General features: G+C 33.0%; 3 protein-coding genes across 5 annotated transcripts; 1 reads left to right on the top strand and 2 right to left on the bottom strand.

Annotated features, from left to right (window-relative positions):
• The first annotated feature begins 4,520 nt into the window (after nucleotides 1–4,520).
• Nucleotides 4,521–8,507, top strand: LOC108473699 (DAR GTPase 3, chloroplastic). Of its 2 annotated transcripts, XM_017775407.2 has the most exons (9): nucleotides 4,522–4,834; nucleotides 4,940–5,068; nucleotides 5,155–5,271; nucleotides 5,382–5,525; nucleotides 5,620–5,706; nucleotides 6,056–6,171; nucleotides 6,590–6,771; nucleotides 7,715–7,772; nucleotides 8,037–8,507. In XM_017775407.2, exons 1-9 carry the CDS (start codon nucleotides 4,676–4,678, stop codon nucleotides 8,155–8,157), a joined length of 1,113 nt encoding a protein of 370 aa, XP_017630896.1. In that variant the 5' UTR covers nucleotides 4,522–4,675; the 3' UTR covers nucleotides 8,158–8,507. The 2 variants fall into 2 exon arrangements, with proteins under 2 accessions (XP_052877809.1, XP_017630896.1); XM_053021849.1 differs by lacking the exons at nucleotides 7,715–7,772; nucleotides 8,037–8,507 and adding an exon at nucleotides 7,099–7,178 and having other exon boundaries at nucleotides 4,521–4,834.
• A 138-nt stretch (nucleotides 8,508–8,645) lies between these two features.
• Nucleotides 8,646–10,538, bottom strand: LOC108473701 (cyclin-P3-1-like). Its single transcript, XM_017775408.2, has 3 exons — nucleotides 10,524–10,538; nucleotides 9,452–9,859; nucleotides 8,646–9,181 (listed from the first exon to the last, which is right to left on the bottom strand). Exons 2-3 carry the CDS (start codon nucleotides 9,850–9,852, stop codon nucleotides 8,935–8,937), a joined length of 648 nt encoding a protein of 215 aa, XP_017630897.1. The 5' UTR covers nucleotides 9,853–9,859; nucleotides 10,524–10,538; the 3' UTR covers nucleotides 8,646–8,934.
• A 3,388-nt stretch (nucleotides 10,539–13,926) lies between these two features.
• LOC108472713 (uncharacterized) lies at nucleotides 13,927–16,321 on the bottom strand. 2 transcript variants are annotated; one of them, XM_017774265.2, is made up of 5 exons: nucleotides 15,971–16,321; nucleotides 15,029–15,460; nucleotides 14,832–14,915; nucleotides 14,673–14,744; nucleotides 13,927–14,259 (listed from the first exon to the last, which is right to left on the bottom strand). In XM_017774265.2, the coding sequence occupies exons 1-5, from the start codon at nucleotides 16,022–16,024 to the stop codon at nucleotides 14,074–14,076; spliced, it is 828 nt and encodes a 275-aa protein (XP_017629754.1). In that variant the 5' UTR covers nucleotides 16,025–16,321; the 3' UTR covers nucleotides 13,927–14,073. The 2 variants fall into 2 exon arrangements, with proteins under 2 accessions (XP_017629754.1, XP_017629755.1); XM_017774266.2 differs by having other exon boundaries at nucleotides 15,029–15,454; nucleotides 15,971–16,318.
• Nucleotides 16,322–16,722: the final 401 nt, after the last annotated feature.

The following is a 16,722-nucleotide window of genomic DNA, read 5'->3' as shown; positions in this document are numbered from 1 at the left end:
AAAATATTATATACAAAATTATAATGTTACATGCAACTTTTCTGTTTTATTACATTTATGCACCTTAATAAGAAGAATGTGTACGATGGTGAACTTTTTTCCATTTGAGGTTGCACTATTGTATTCCGTTTTTCCTGTGATGAAATAAGCAATAGACAGAATGAAGAAACAAGAAGTTGAAAACTAATCCAATACTCTTATCTTGCATGAGACTAAGCTCTAGAATTTATAATATAAAATAGTAACTGTTTAACTAACTACAGTTGCTGAACTAACTAACTACTAACGACTTTCTATTCCTCAATATCCTGTTTGGTTCAACTAGAGTTTAATTTCTCATCGTAAGCTACGAAAAATTCCACGTACTAAGCACATGGATGAAATTGATCTCCGCTGATTAACATGCATCGGATCCTTAGCTTAAGCCTTCCAAGTACACCACATGGAAGCACTTGGCATCCATGCAGGGGCGGCGTGATGATAGACCCGCCTGCGCATCTGTTATTTTTCAACAATAGCACCCATATGCCCCCATTTTCCGAATTGCTTCATTATCACACCATAAAACGCAATCAATTACTGAACCCTTTGTTAAGACTTAACAAAGAGTTACCAGAAAATCATGTGAACATGTTGTACTTTGACTAACCCAAAACTAGCCCAAGATTCCCCCCAAAATTAAGCTGATGATCTAATTGGATGTTAGCGACACAAACAATTCAAACAATATTTGTTTATACTATGGTAGTGTAGCAAATTGCTACTAGGCTACTACTAGTTCCAAGGGTTTTCTTTTATGAGGTCTTTTGTGACACTAGACTGTACGGGTCACGTGGCAAGTAGATGTGAGCTAGATAGTATATTTTGTGAAACAGAGGTGGAGCTCGTGAAGGTTGTGGAGAAGGAGCTGCTATGGAATGGAGGATCAGACGTTGAAATCCCTTTGTTTTTTCATTGTTTTCCGAGACAAATACCTGGAAATGGTTTTTTGTCGCTTCGGTATGTGAAGAAAGAGAATTGGGGACTGTTGTGTAGGGTTGGTTTTTGATTGCTAGGGACATTAGATCATAAAAATAATATTAAAGTAGAAAACAGAAAACGACAAGATTCTAGAGCAGTGAAAAATGCATGGCAGGAAAGCTGTGATGGGAGAATCTTAAAAAGGGGTCCATCTCCTTTTGAAATACCATGGTAAGGTTCTTTTCCCTGTTTTTCTAACATCTCACCTTTTACACCCGTCGAGAACTACTCCTCCTTTTCTGCATGGTGAAGGGTCTTTGTGGTACTCCATCCGTGATGTATTATATTCTTTTCTTTTCATTTACGTTGCTGTTTGCAAGATTCTCATGGTTAGTTATAGCGTTAGGAAAATTGTTGGCTATGGAATATATAAAATATATCGCACCTGCCTCAGTTGAAATTGGGTTTTCCTTTTTCTATTGATAAAGCCTGAATGAAGGCCCAGTTCGTAGATGTCAAATCCCATTAACATTGGGATGTTCAAGTTTGATATCCTACTTCAATTTTCTTTTCATTATACAGTGTTGAAAGTTGAAACTTGTCCATGTGGAGGCGCCTTGGTCGGGGGCTGTGAGCCGTGGCAAGTGTCTTGCCCCTTGGTTAAACAGTTTAATTGTCATTGTTCGGGATAAGTGTAATTTGTTTTTTTTTTGTTTTTTTTTTCTAATAGTAACAGAAAGCTTGGAAATGTGCGAGGCAAAACATATAAGTTTATCCCATCTGACATTCATTTTCTGCTTTCTAGCCCCGTTCCAAATCTTAGAAACAGACTGCCTTGGAGCATCAGGAGAAAGAATCACAGTTGAAGCAAATTCCTCACCTTCAAAATCTCCATCAATACTACCACTTTGTTATTTTCATACTTCAAAAAAACACGGTGCCACCCAAAAGCAGCCCTCCTTAGCCAAGATGGCCCTTATATGCTGCATCATACAAGCTTACTAAATCTTTTAATCCAAGTCCACCTTCAGGTTTAGAGAGCAGATAGAGCTCCAACTTACCTTGCCTCCTTTTACAGCTTCATTTTCCCCCTTCCAGAAGAACCGGGGACAATATTTGGTTAATTAAATTGCCTACACTAGTAACTTTGTATGTTAAAAATGACTGATTGTATAAGCTGTAATCTACTTGTCGAATTATGAATTCTGGTTGAGATCTTTTGCAATAATGGAGCACAGTAATTTTGCGTAGGCATTGTTCTTCATTGCTTTTGAGATGAATATTTTCCTAAAAAAGTGCTTTTATCTGAAAAGCAATGAAAAATAACTATCAGTTTGGCAACTTTTTTAACTTAATTTAAGGTCTTTTTTACAGGTGAAAAAGCCATTTATTTTAGCTTTTCCAAGCCTAAAGTTCATTTGGGTTGGTATTTTACCGTTTTAACCTATCTTTTCTTCTCTTCTTTTCTAATTTTTCATTATGCTTTAGTTTATATTTTAATATTTAATTATTATATTTTAATATTTTAATATAATTTATATATTCTAATTAAATTTAATAAATAATTAATATTAATTATTTAGAAATATTTAAAATTAATATTATATATTATTTTTAACAATAAGTTATAATAAGTTATTTTATATTATTACTAAAATATCATAATATTAACTAATTTAAATATTATTTAAATACATATTTACTACTTTATAATATCATGTCTAAAATAGATATTTTATTTCCCAAAAGTACTTTTAACAGCAATACCAAACACCTAAAATTTTTAAAAGCATTTTTCCACAACACTTTTTAAAAGTACTTTTCAAAAGCATTACCAAAAACACCCTAAACCTTCTGATCACAAGTGGAACACCTATGTATCTTATATTCCACTCAAGAAATCATAGACAAAATTTCACTCTGTCAGGTACTAAGCTGCAAGTTGAGGTGAGTATCTATACAACGCTTCCAAAACACACCATACTCCTACTACTGAATCCAGGCTCCCATTAGTAAACGATTTTACATTTTTTAAAATAAATTTTTAATTATTTTTAAATATAGTTGAAGTATCAAATTAATTATATATTTTAATGAAGATAAAATGTAATAAGTTACATCACTTTTGAAAGTCGGTAGATTTAGTTTACCTAAACCAGAAAAAAATAAAGTGAAAGTTGCGTACTAATTTCTAGCTTTTCAAATCCTCTCTTGAAAAGAAATTCAAATCATAGGCAGGAATCTGTGTGAAACTCCAAAATGTTATCCTCTTCATTTAACATTGTTGGAATTGGTATTGGATTGTTTTCATGTATCATTATAGATTTATCTATTTTTTAAAATATTAAATATAATTAAATTTAATAATTTTAAATATACATATATTAATTAATTATTTAAAATACTCATCAATAAACTTTACAAATAAAAATTAATTAACAAAAAATATCTCACACATTAAACAATAAATTTATCCAACAATAAGATCATTCCATTTTAAATATATAAAATAAAAGTTTAACTAAAACATACATAAAATATTATGTTGGTCAAGAATTCAGATTTTTTTTCTTTAGTTTATGTGTTATATAAATTCTTTTTTTATTATTCATTAAATTTCTACTTTAAAATTTAAAGTTGCTCTTTACCTTAATTAAAATTCAAATCCTAGTCTTGATTAATAAAAATATTTAAGTTGATTAAAATAATAATAATTTTATTTGTTTTAATATTATTTATGCTTCGGTCGGTGCACATTATCTTGATCGATGCAACCAAAGGTTAAATGAGTTGGTGAAATTGGTATAGATTAAAATTTACACTGATGTGGAAATAAAAAGTAATCATTTTGGTTTGTTATTAAACGGTGCGTACCAGCCAATGTAATTATATTGGTTAAATGTTCTAGTTAGAGGTGCTCATGGGTTGGGTTGGATCTAAGCATGATATTAATATACTTTATGCTTGTTCAAGCTTGGCTTGACCTAAAATTTTGCCCAAATCTATTCATATTTGTAAAATACTAACCCAAGTCCATTTTAGACCTATCCATTTTATTTTTATTTTTTAAAAAATATTTATATTATATTATTTTAATGTTTAATAATCTTATACATTTTTTATTTATTGGAATTTTTTGTATAATCATCTTAATATAATAGAAAATATTATAAACTTAAAATGAGTTGGGTTGGTTGGGCTCGAACTTTGAATGTTTAAACCTGAGCCCAATTTATATTTTAAATAAACTTATTTTTTTCTCTATCCCATTTTTAGACTTAATATTTTAACTTAAACCTTTTTAAATTTCAGACTGAACCTTCGGATATGGATAAGTAGCCTCTGACCATTCTAGTTGTGTAGCTACTCAAATTTTTTTCCCCAATTTTGTCACAACGGATTAACGATGGCTAACCCAATGAGTTGGGGCCTAAAAGGCTTCAACTAGTATAAGTGGTCACAAATGACTGACATTGGAATGGCTTTGTTATGGGGCTTTGGCTGAAAGCCCGAAACAGGAAACCAGCACCATGGGACTGGGACACGTACTATGGTTTTAAAGTACCTTATCTTAAATAAAGGATACTAAAATTCACTCCAACTCCCGCAAATCATCGCTTTGTTCATTAAGATTACCTGAGCTAAGTAACTGACCTGAAATTCCGACTTACCTAGAGGGATCTCCAATTAGAGAGAAGCTGTTTGTGATACGCAGATGACTTTACAGCTATCAGGACGGTGGTTACTGCCGCGTCCGCATGTCTACACTCACTCAATTCACTGCCGAACCTCTCCATACCCAAATCCCAAATTTCCTCAAACGAGAGCTCTCTCAGCAACAGCTTCTCTCTCCTCGCCTCCACCCACCATTCAGGCAAGCTTATTTTATACCCATAACATAATCCATGGTGTCATTGTTTTGTTTCTGTAATTCTCCCTTCATTTATTCCCGGACTTACTCGCTGACAAGGCGTTGCAGATCGTGGGTGGAAAAACACCAACATGGCGTGAAAACGGGAGTGTGACTGAGGCAGTTGAAGATGAAATTGATTGGGCTGAAATGGATGCTGATCTTTACTACTGGACCAGGGCACTGCGTCCAGTCCAGGTATGCGTTGCTGCTTACTCTCTTGTTAAATTTCTGCTGAGCCTTAAAAATGATATTGAATTTATCTTTTGGAAAATGGTACACAGTGGTATCCTGGGCATATTGCAAAAACAGAAAAAGAATTAAAAGAGCAACTCAAGTTAATAGATGTGGTTATAGAAGTACGAGATGCTAGAATTCCTTTATCTACTACACATCCTCAGGTTAGCCTTTTCCACCATTTGTTTATTACATGTTTAGCTGAATGACCACTCTTGCTTTTGCCTGCTTGCCTGTGTTAACTTAGTATGTGCTGAGTTTGCTATGCCCACAGATGGATTTATGGCTTGGTAATCGAAAGAGGATTTTGGTTTTGAACCGGGAAGACATGATATCCACTGCAGATAGGAATGCTTGGGCAATGCATTTCTCAAGGCAGGGAACCAAGGTTGTCTTCTCAAATGGGCAACTTGGAATGGTATATGAATCAAATATTTCTATTTTGACCCTTTTACTTTTGTGGTTTTAAAAATTGTTTTGGTAAGTTACTTATCTGAATTTGGCAAACTCAGGGGACTATGAAGCTTAGTCGATTGGCAAAGTCTTTAGCAGCAGGAGTAAATGTTAAACGTAGAGGCAAAGGTCTCCTTCCTCGTCCGGTGGGTTTCACTGCATTAGTTGCATGCTTGTATCTTCTTTCTTGAGTCGTGTCTTAGCTTCTTTGGTCACTTTATTTTTTGCATGTTTTTTCTGTTTATTTCGTGAACTATATTATGCAAACATTGGTTTGGACTGTTGACAAGTTTTATGACTAAGGACTGACTGTGATGAATTTTGTTCAATAAGCTGGTTAACTCCTACTGGAGTTGCATGAGTTAGGTGTGTAGAAATGGTAGACTTATTTAGATAACCTCTGTCATGTACCTATATATCAGTATTGAACCCATATTCTAAAGCTTCATATCAAATGTTAATATAAATGTTGGTGGCTTTTAAAATTTTTTCCAGGTTCGAGCTGGAATAGTTGGGTACCCAAATGTTGGGAAGTCATCTTTGATCAACCGTTTGCTAAAACGAAGAATGTGCCCAGCTGCTCCCAGACCTGGAGTTACAAGAGAACTGAAGTATGTATTCTTTTGGTTTTTGTTTCTTAACTGTGATATAGATGTGAAATTAATGAGGAAGAGGAAAGGTAAGGGTTTAAAGAAGCAGATCATTGAAAGATTTTTGAAAGTTCTAATCTTGCACTGTTAAATCCTAAAAAGTCCTGAGTTTTGTTGTCGTTGACAATTACTGGGTTTCTTTTACAATTTTTCTGTGGTTAGAAATTTTGTTTATTGTATGCTATAATGATTTCTTTTTCCGTTAAATGTACTATAAGAATTTCAGAATTAAAGTGATCTGTTATATCCTTTCATCTGCATAGAACAACATTTCCCTTTTGTTTTTACAGAACAACATTTTGAAATTTCCTTTAAGCTTGACATGAAACAGCATCTTTCAAATTACTCATAACTTTGTAACTTTTACTTCTTTTGAAAGATGGGTTCGGTTTGGGAAAGATCTCGAGTTGCTGGATTCTCCTGGGATACTCCCAATGCGAATTAATGATCAAGCAACTGCAATAAAGCTTGCCATTTGTGATGACATTGGCGAGAGGTCATATGACGTTGCTGATGTTGCTGCCATTCTTGTGCAGATGTTAGCAAAACTTCCAACAGTAGGTATGTAATTATGATCATGCATGACATTATTTGGTGTCATTTCCTTTTCCTTTCTGTCAAGAAAGCACTTTAGTTCCATAGCTTGGACTTTTATGCCAAATTGAATTGTGCTTCACAATTTCAATTTGCATCACATCACATATTTGAAAGCAATAAACTGAAAGGCTGGTTAATATTGGCATCTTCTATGTTAGTAACTGACCGCTAACAATAGCTCCTGTGGCATGATTATACTAAAATGGATGATGAAAACAAGGAACTAATAATCTTGTAGAAAAGTGATCTTGCTTCCATTTTTGTTTGATCAAGATGATGTAATCACTGTAGGTACTGGGGGACTATGAATAGATGTAGGAAGCTGAACTGAAGAAGCTAAGAGGATAATCGAGATTCAAAACCGGGACAGGGTATTTAATAGACATTTCATGACCGATAAGATACTTGTTTCTTTTTCAGGAGGTATATAATGGATGCGTTTGCATTTTTTCCCCCTCCCTAAAAGCGTTTTTGTGAATAAGCTGATGGTTGTGTTTCTTATGCCATATATAATGAAGATTTTGAGAAAAAGCTGTAGTTTCCATAAATAAAAGTCCTCTAGTTATTTTCTTTGTAGACCTAAAACCCTGTATTAGGAGCTAAGGAAGAGTTGGCAGAATTAAATTATTTATTCCAACTGATAGAATTAACCTTGTCCAAAACTATTGCTTATTCTAGGCGGTAGAAATAATGCGTTACAAACAATGTGGTATACTGATTTGGTATTTGAAGAGCTTAATAAAGTAAATTTTCTGTTGATTTGCAATTCGGAATCGCACAAGTCTTGTTCTTTACATTTTTCCTTAAGGTTTTCTTTTTCCTAAAACAATTTATGATTGGAGTTAAAGCTTTAAACTTTTGGCTGAAACTAGCTGCTGCTAACAGTTTTTATTTTTGTGCTTGCCAGGGATGAAAGCTCTTCAAAACCGCTACAAGGTCGATGTGGATGGTCAGTGCGGTAAAATGTATGTCTTGATCTGCCACTTTATAATTTAACTTCAGAAAGATAGGCTGACGGTCTGTAAAATATTCTAGAAGTCCAATCAGGAAGAACAAATCAACAAAAATATATAGGCAATCATTGCCGTGATAATCAAATAAAAACCCAGTCTTATGCACACTGAGAAAGGATGCAGTTTCGGAAGCTTTTTATGGAGTTAAAACTCATCTGGACATTTCCTTTTACCTGAATCCCAAATTGGTTTGGTTGTTTATCTTCTGCATTTCAGGCTTATTGAGAAGTTAGCCCTTCGATTGTTCAATGGGGATGTCCACCAAGCTGCCTTTCGTGTCCTGTCTGATTTTCGAAAAGGGAAGTTTGGTTGGGTTGCGCTGGAAAGACCTAGATAATACCGTTGGATGTATGTTGCTATCAAGTCTTAAATTTTCTCAGCTCGAGTATACAACGGTGGACATAAACAGACACCAGAAGCTTATTGCATATTGATGATGGAGAAATGTGATGACATACAGAGTTTACAGCTATGTATTGGTGGAAATCATAACAGCCTTGATTAAATAGATGCTGCTAGGTTATCGGGAGCTTACTGAATGGCCTGAATTTGCAAAGGGGCCCTGAATCTGTAGATTCATGTGGTGTAAGATTGGGTTCTAGAATTTTCCAACCTCTTCTATTATAACCTCGCTGTATTTTATATTCATTTCAAATTTCATTATGTATAATCCTCCATTGACAAGAATTCTTTGTCGCTCGTTCTTATCATCTATGAGAATTGAACTGCAATGCAATAAAAAAATGCATATGGTTTCAGTTTTATCTCAATTTAACATTAAAAGGAAGGAAGATGGTAGGAAGAGATGCAAGCTATAACCGAAACTTGGAAAAATATGGATTGGGGAAACTCCAACCAATAAATTTGATGAGCAGCACAAAGTCAGCATTTAGTATACGACATGCCTTCTGCACAAGGAAGTTAGAAAGGTAAAAACACAAGGTGCAGGGAAGAAATAAACAAAAGCTTCAAAGACGGAAACAATCATGCCAACTGATGGCATAAAAATTTATGCAAAAAAAATAAGCTTGGTGTTCCTTGAAGAATCATCACTAAAACTACATTCGGCACAAGAATTGATAAATCCAAATTCTCTAGGACTCAGAATTTGACTTCATCTTGCAATTGTGGGAGCACACTGCGTATCACTTTTGCTGGGCCAACTCTCTTTAATCCCACAAGCTCGGATAGGCCGTTCAACTTGATTCCCTTCCTTTTGGAGTTGTAAACAGTATCTTCGAAACGTATTGATGCTCACTTGAAGTCTAAAATCTAGACTAAGCAAAAATTTCATCTCCAACCTGTTCAATTCAGCTGTGCTTATTCCTCCCACTCGGGCATAATATGCATTGTTGAAATACCTGCAAAAGACAATGAAATGAAGTGCTGCAAAATGGAATGTACTTTTCTTCTAACTGAACTTATACATGTTTATCAGTAAATTGTTGCGCAAAGGCTATCTAAGATAAACCTCTATATACAATCCTATTGGAGATATTTGTCTCCGTACAAATGCATAAACCCCAACCACCTACAGGAAAGGCTTGCATTTTCCACACAATAAACCCTAGCTTGTAAAACAACGAGAAAGAGTTCATTATCAATGAGTAGTTAAATTGGTTAACACTTACGTGTCATCAATAAATTTTGCTGCCACCATAACACTGGTAATAAGGAGTCGATGAACATTAAGGGAAGTCAAATGCATATCAGTTTGTTGACTGAACCTATCCAAGTAAATGTATGCAACAAGAAAGCACGAAGGACTGCACCGAGCATACTTGAAGATTCGATCAATATATTGTCGAATGCTTATGGTGGGAACTCTTAAGCCATGGAAGATTGCAATGTTGTCTTTAGCACTCGCTGTCTCTATTTGCATCTCATTCTTTTGGACAGATTTCTCAAGGAGTGAAGAAAGAAGTGTTAAAATCCGTGGAGTACCAATAGCTCCTTTACCTAATCTTTTGAGTCCCAAAGCAAGGTATATATCCGAATCCAAATCCTCGGTGTCAATTGCAAGAGTTCCCATAACTAATCTGAAATGCAAAAGATCAACATGAAAGGGCTCATTAGTCTCAACAGTCAAAAGAGTAATAAATGCATCATCATTTATGGAAACAGTTTGAGATTTCATTCAGTGCCCTCTGACTCTCCATTTTTTTAAGAGGAAGAACAGTAAAGTTGTGTGTGATCTAAAAGTAGCCTACATATATGGAGTAGGAAGCATTTTATAGAACTATTTGCATAGCCAGAAAAAGAAAGGTATCCAAGTTGGGTTTAAAAATGAAAACCAATAGCTTAGCTCCACATTGATTTTCTTTCTATCTTCGAAGTTAAGTATCAGATCCCAAATATATTGAAATACATTTAATAATTAAGTATTGCATAACTTTTTCAATCGAATTAGTTCTGTATCTCAAAATTCAACACCCAACAACCATCCCAAAGAAACAAATCGATTAACCAGCCAACCTACAGAAATGCCAAGAAATCCCTTAGCTTAGCTCGCAAAGATCCCCCTCCCCCAAAAAAAAAAAAAGAGAAATTAAGCAAAACCCCATAAAATCAGATCAGCAAAAAACACACTATTCATCAACCCACACCAAAAATCACAAAAGAAAAAGCTTTTGGGTGCAAATCATCTGACTTAACAAAACAGAAGAAACATGTCATAAAAAGAAAAAAAAAAAAGAAGCTTACATAAGGTTTAGAAGCCAGTTCCCAGTAGTGTGAATGGAATCGGCTTGTAGGTACAAAACCCGAGGAGATGGATGGGTCAAAACACCATAAAGCGAGAGAAAGGGAAAGAGAGTTTAGATAAGGTGTTTATAGGGTTTATTTGAAGGTAGGGATGGGTGACTGCTTGAAGGTTTCCAGGGACAGTGGGTTTCACGCGTAGCAGGATGAATCGATTAATTCCATCCTCCAGCTTCGTATTTGGAATCCCACGTAAATCATACTTAATTAAAAATACCTAATGGTTAACGTGCATGCTCTTTGTTTCACATGTTTATTTATTTTTATTTTTATAAAGCAGTATTGATTTATGCCGCAAGATTAGCCACCGCCACTAACCATCTTTCTCTTTTAAAAACAATCAATAACCTCTGACTTACAGCTGGCAATGTGTGGGTTCTCTATCTACATCAATTTATGTCACACTTCAATTAATATTCGACTTATACCACAACATTTATTACTTTGTATACTCTGCCATGTATTTATTATAATTGACGAAATTATTTAATTTTTATTAATAATTTAATTACGAAATTAAATTTATGTTAATCTGTCGATAAATATTTTAAATTTGATTTTGGAATTAATCATTATTAAAATTATTCCAAAATTCTATTTTATTGTATATATATAATTGTCGTATGTAATTATATTATTTTTAAACGTATTTAGATTTTGTTTTAAATTAATGCACAATGTTTAAAGTTGTTTACTATTTACAAGTTTTAATATTCTTATTGTTGTTATTATTATTAATGACAAAAAAACCATCTTTAATTTTTTATTTAAAAAAGAATCCACTTTAAATATAAAAATATATTTTTTAAAATTTAAAACTATCCCAAAACTCAAAGTTTTTACTTCTTTTATATAATATACATGTGAATATATATATATATATATATATATATATATAAATTATATATTTAATGACTTAATACTTCTTTTGGTGAGTATACTATTGATAAACTATCACTTTAGTATTATACTATTTTTTTATCCGTTTGGTCTTGTACTTTAATTTTGTAATCCCCTTATCCAATCTAAATATTTGTTAAAAAAAATTAAATCAGCCAATGACACGATACCATGTGTTAAGAAAAGTAAGAAAAATTGCTTCAATTTTTAAAAGCAATCATAATTTTTTTAAAAAGCCCAGAAAATCTTAAAACTCAGTTAAAAAAATTATAATCTATTTTGAATATTATAAACAAAAATTATGCAAAACTTCAATATATATATATATATATATATATATAAAATTTTTCATAAACTTTAAAAAGTTTGTTTGTTTGAAATTTAGATTTTAAAAAATATTATTATAAATTGTAAGATTTTTATGCTATTTTTACTAAAAATATCAAAATTATTTTAATATATTAAAGTTTTCATTAAAATGTAAAAAGAATCCTAAATTAAATAAAACCATTAAATTCTTAAAATTTTCTTTAAAAAAACATTTTTTTAATTTTATGATTTTTTGTTAAATTTTGCATACTTGTAATTTTAAAAATATTTTTATAACTTTTGAAAAATATATGATTTTTTAGTTTTATAATTTCCTAAGTTTCAATATTTTGGGGTTTTTTAATTTTTATGATTTTTTTATATTTTTAATATTTTTAATATTTTGTGTTTTTTAAGTATTTTTTATTTTTTTATTTTACATATGAGAGTGTCATTGGGTGGTTTCAATTTTTAACAAAAATTGAATTGAGGTAACAGGCTATACAAGATGAAAGTACAAAAGCTAAACTGATAAAAAAAATAGTACAAGTACAAAAGTGATAATTTAGCTACAATATAGGAACCCAAAGATGTACTAAAATATATTTAGAATTTTATAACATTACTATTGCATTGAATCTTGAATGATACAACACATCATGAATGATACAAAGAACATATTGGATTAATGATTTGAAAAAGTTGAAGTGGCATTCAAGCAAAGTTCTAGTACGTGGCTTTTGCTTACCTCTTTCCTTTGGGAGGAAAAGGCATTTATAGATAAAAGAAGGGTTGGAGTAGACCATTGTCTCATAATTATCTTCGCGTAGGGTCAATCTTAAGCTCAACATAGAAATTGGGTTAAATACGAATACCTTGAAGGTTGATAAGTCTTGAAAGTTGAAATTATTAAATGAGTTTGATGTGATGGTTGTTCTCGACTATGTCCTTTATGAGAAGTAATTTAACATAAGGGTACAATAAAAAATAACTAAATAAACTATAATAAAAATCAAACATTATGAGCACTCCAAAATATATTCAAAGCAGCCAGAATTAAATTTACAGAGCACATGATTAGACTTAAACTAAATTTAGAGATAAATAGTACATAACTTATATAGAGTAAGAATCAAACTTAGAGCCTCAATTTTTTATAACAATATCAAAACGATTATATATTGGGAAATCGTGGAAAGAGTCTTCTATTTCCACATTTGCATACTAGAAGCTAATTTACCTACAAAACAGTGTTAAATCTATACGTCGTTGTTTAGGTTTCAGAAGACTAATTCCACAACAGTCAAAAGTCACATTTCAACATCAAGGGCTGAAATTAGTTTGAACTTTTAGCCAGCACGGTCCTTTCTAGACAGCAGTCATCGGCTTTTCTGCTATCACTTTTCATTAGTTTCCGTACGAAATTTGTATGTTTCTGGTTGAAATTTAATTTATAGTTGGTGAGGCTTTAACTGAAAGCACACATAACCAGAATTGCAGAAGATGGGGAAAAGAATGATATTGATAATTAAAAGGTATATTCCAACGCAAGAAAATGAAATTACTAACATAAACACATACTGGCAGACAAAGCCTGTTTGATAATACAAATTATAATTATAAAGAATAAAGAAAGTATATAAGTCTGAAGATCATGTGACTTATTACACACGTAAATGAAATGCCATCGCAACTAAATTGTGGTAACTTCACTCAACTATTAACAGTTATTTGCAGAAAGTTCTCCAACACTTTAAAATGTAGAAGGAAAACAGTGCAACTAGAGACTATAACTTTTGTTGAAAAGTGGCCAACCCTGCATGCTGCAGCTCGTATACTTGCTGCAATAATAAGTTCTTTGTTTATGTTTGAGTGAAGCTTGATGTGTTTAAGTAGCTGAATGACTTTTTTCAGTGTACAAACAATGTTTCACAACTTACTAGGCTGATTAGTGATAGTAGTTGTGTTTGTTTGAAAAGATTCTCTATAAAAGTCATGTATTGCTATGATAATGGTAATGAAAATCAAATTTTCATTCATTGCTGTACGTTTGTGAGCGAGTAAAATGTTTCATGCATCTTGTTGCTTTGTTCTTTGTCCTGTTTTCTACTTTTGCTGCTGATAAAACGCCAGCACCTTTGTAATTAATAAAAGTTAAAGATAAGTGGTGAAAGCAAATTAGCATTACCAAACACAAATGTCGGAAGTTGGGATGAAACGATAACACCATCGACTTGTCAATTCCAAACCAAAACCAAGATAAAGAGCTATCTAAAAACAAAGCCTATTTCCCAGTACGAGGTTTCTTTCTTTTAGGACTAGCTATTGCCTCAACACCTCCATCCATTGAAGGAAAGGTCTGTGTAGAAAAATTCACTGCTGTTTCAGTTGATCTTGCCAAATTCGTCAACAATATCAGCTCCTTCATTTTCTTCAGTCCTTCAGAAGCTGCACACGCCCCATTATCGTACTGCACCCAAACACAACATCTTATAACTTCATATAAAAAGACTCGATTTTTAAATTTTCCTCCAGAAGCATCATGTATTTCATAACATGCCTAAAGGAATAACAGCATAAGAACTAGCCATGCGATTGCAACCAAAGCATCTAAACTGAATGCACTCATTTATTCCATCATGAAAAGATGAAATTTTCAAAAATTTCACATAGAAAGGAATTAGAAAAGGTCTCACTTCATCGTCCAGAAGAGATCCAGGTAATAACAACATCATGTACGTATCTAGTAGAAGAGCTAAGAGTCATCAGCACCCCCGGTATGATAAATTATCAAACAAAAACTTAAAAATATACTGTATAATGTGATGATAATAGTGCTCTTTGGCAGCAGATTTAAGCTAAGATAGTGTTACAGAGACATACTGCTTCAAGTTTACCGAGAGCTCGTTCCAACTTGAGAGCAAGCTGGTGGTTTTCATTTGTCAGTGCCTCGATCTGCATTCAAGCAAAATACAATTTAGGGGGAAAAACCATAACTTAAACCTTTAAAATAAAAGCTAATATAGCAGTGGAAAAAGTAACCTTCTTTTGTGATTCAAAATACAAGTTTCTATATCGGACATCTGCTGCCGTAGGGCTTCCAGTTGGGGAAGAATCCCTTGTAGCCTGTTGTAATTAATGTCAATAAAACAATTTATTAGAACAGGATTTCACCTTTACAAAACCAAATCATGATGTGCATAATGAAATTGACATAAAGGCAAAAGAAGCTTCGATACCTGGAACTTGAAGGTTTCTAGAGTCTTTTGTAGTTCTTCAATTTGTTGAAAAAGATAGTCAAATTTTTCTTCCATGGTCATCTGTGTCTGGATTGGCTCTGGTAGTTCCCCATCCTCATGATCGAGTGGCACCTCATCTTTCTCACCTTCACTTAGAGTTATCTCATCAATTAAACGTTCGATTTCCTTGTCTTGAGAAGGAGAAATCGTGGCTTGAAGGCGTTCGGATCTCCTAACCGCATAAAGAGTACCATGTTTCTTGACCTTTGTAAGTGAAGACAAATCGGCAGGATTTGTCTGCGTTTTAGGCAGTGATTCTACAGTCTTCAACGGAGGATTTCTTTTCTTAGGTTGCAAATTTGCATTTTGGGACAAAGGTTTGGAGCTTTCGGGTTGCTTTTCCACTCCTCCAGAAGGGTCCTTAGGCTGAAGCTTAGATTAGAACTTTACAATTAAAATGAGATAGAATCGTAGTATGGTTTCATTTGCAAAAGAATTTATTCTCCAAACGCTAAATTTCGTTTCCATTGCAGAACATAGTGGCAAGTAAAGGACAGGGCAAATTCAGATATTAGGAAAAATTATATGCAAAATTGAACACATATCACATACAACTGTTGTTTACAAAATTCAACATGCAACTTACTCCATGGATTAAAAAAAAAAAGAAAGAAAAGTAGATAACATTTTATGTTTTGGGCAGGAAAATCTCATAGAGCTTGCACCAGAAAAAGGGCCCTACAGCATCGGGAGTCGTTGTCACCATAATAAAACGAAGAGAAGGCACTTTGTTCTTTTGTCATCAAACACAAACCCTAACCCTAAACAACCTTTTCCTCTATTCAAATCAAATCCATATTTTATTTAAGAAAAAGTGAAGGAAGTCAGAAGGTTTTTTATTTATTTTTAAGGAACAAAGTAAAAGGAAGTTTGATTATTTACCATGGCCGTGGTACCCTTTCCTTGACGCTTCCGAGCTATAGGTTTCTTACCCATTTTTTCTTTCACACCCAAGGAACTTCCCACAACTAAACTGTTTCCCTTTCACAATGGAAAAAAATAATAATTAATCTTAAAGGCTGAAGTAGTGGAATTGCTTTCAAATTTATTAAAATAATTAAGGATAACTATGTGTTTGTTTTAAATTTAAAGAAATACTTTCTCATTCAACTCATCCACACAATATAGTAAAAATATCGCCAATAAAATATTTTCTTTCTGAAAATGCTAAAACAATGACCGTAGTCAAACAGTCTACCCTAAATCACCACTCATTCAACTCTTCTCCGATTGGTGGGTTACCCATTCTCTTCCTTAAAAAGAGGTTAGTGCTTGTTGACGAAGCGCGTTGATATTGCCGCCGCTTTCGGTGTCTACCATTTTTGTCCTTGCATGAAATTAAGTCATTTTCTTTTTACTGTTAGACTCTTTAGGCAAGGATGGGCTTGTTTTCAAAATGAAATTGACCCTGTTTATGGCAGATAATGTGTCACTGCATTCCTATCTTTTACTTGTTTATTGGAATCGGTAGCTTTTATAAAAGGAAATCTCCTGCATTAACAATTTCCAGTTGTCTGGATTTAAGTTCTTCCAAAAAACATTCAACTTTTCATTCTTAACAGTTACAGCTTCTGTTAAACCTTAAAAGGAAAATACATATCATCAACTTAAGAAAGGACTGCAATATTGTTTTT

This window comes from Gossypium arboreum, chromosome 11 (assembly GCF_025698485.1).
Source record: "Gossypium arboreum isolate Shixiya-1 chromosome 11, ASM2569848v2, whole genome shotgun sequence".
Classification (NCBI taxonomy): Eukaryota; Viridiplantae; Streptophyta; class Magnoliopsida; order Malvales; family Malvaceae; genus Gossypium; species Gossypium arboreum.
Note: the sequence above shows the minus strand (reverse complement) of the source record. Positions and strands in the feature narration are given on the sequence as shown.

Excerpts from the sequence above, each read along its gene's own strand:
- LOC108473699 (XM_017775407.2), top strand. The coding sequence starts at position 4,676 with ATGACTTTACAGCTATCAGGACGGTGGTTACTGCCGCGTCCGCATGTC. Across the intron at positions 4,835-4,939 it reads CGCCTCCACCCACCATTCAG|ATCGTGGGTGGAAAAACACC; the intron begins GCAAGCTTATTT and ends AAGGCGTTGCAG. Across the intron at positions 6,172-6,589 it reads GGAGTTACAAGAGAACTGAA|ATGGGTTCGGTTTGGGAAAG; the intron begins GTATGTATTCTT and ends TTCTTTTGAAAG.
- LOC108472713 (XM_017774265.2), bottom strand. The coding sequence starts at position 16,024 with ATGGGTAAGAAACCTATAGCTCGGAAGCGTCAAGGAAAGGGTACCACG. Across the intron at positions 15,461-15,970 it reads GAAAGGGTACCACGGCCATG|CTTCAGCCTAAGGACCCTTC; the intron begins GTAAATAATCAA and ends TTCTAATCTAAG. Across the intron at positions 14,916-15,028 it reads TAGAAACCTTCAAGTTCCAG|GCTACAAGGGATTCTTCCCC; the intron begins GTATCGAAGCTT and ends TAATTACAACAG.
- LOC108473701 (XM_017775408.2), bottom strand. The coding sequence starts at position 9,852 with ATGGGAACTCTTGCAATTGACACCGAGGATTTGGATTCGGATATATAC. Across the intron at positions 9,182-9,451 it reads GCAAAATTTATTGATGACAC|GTATTTCAACAATGCATATT; the intron begins GTAAGTGTTAAC and ends TGTCTTTTGCAG.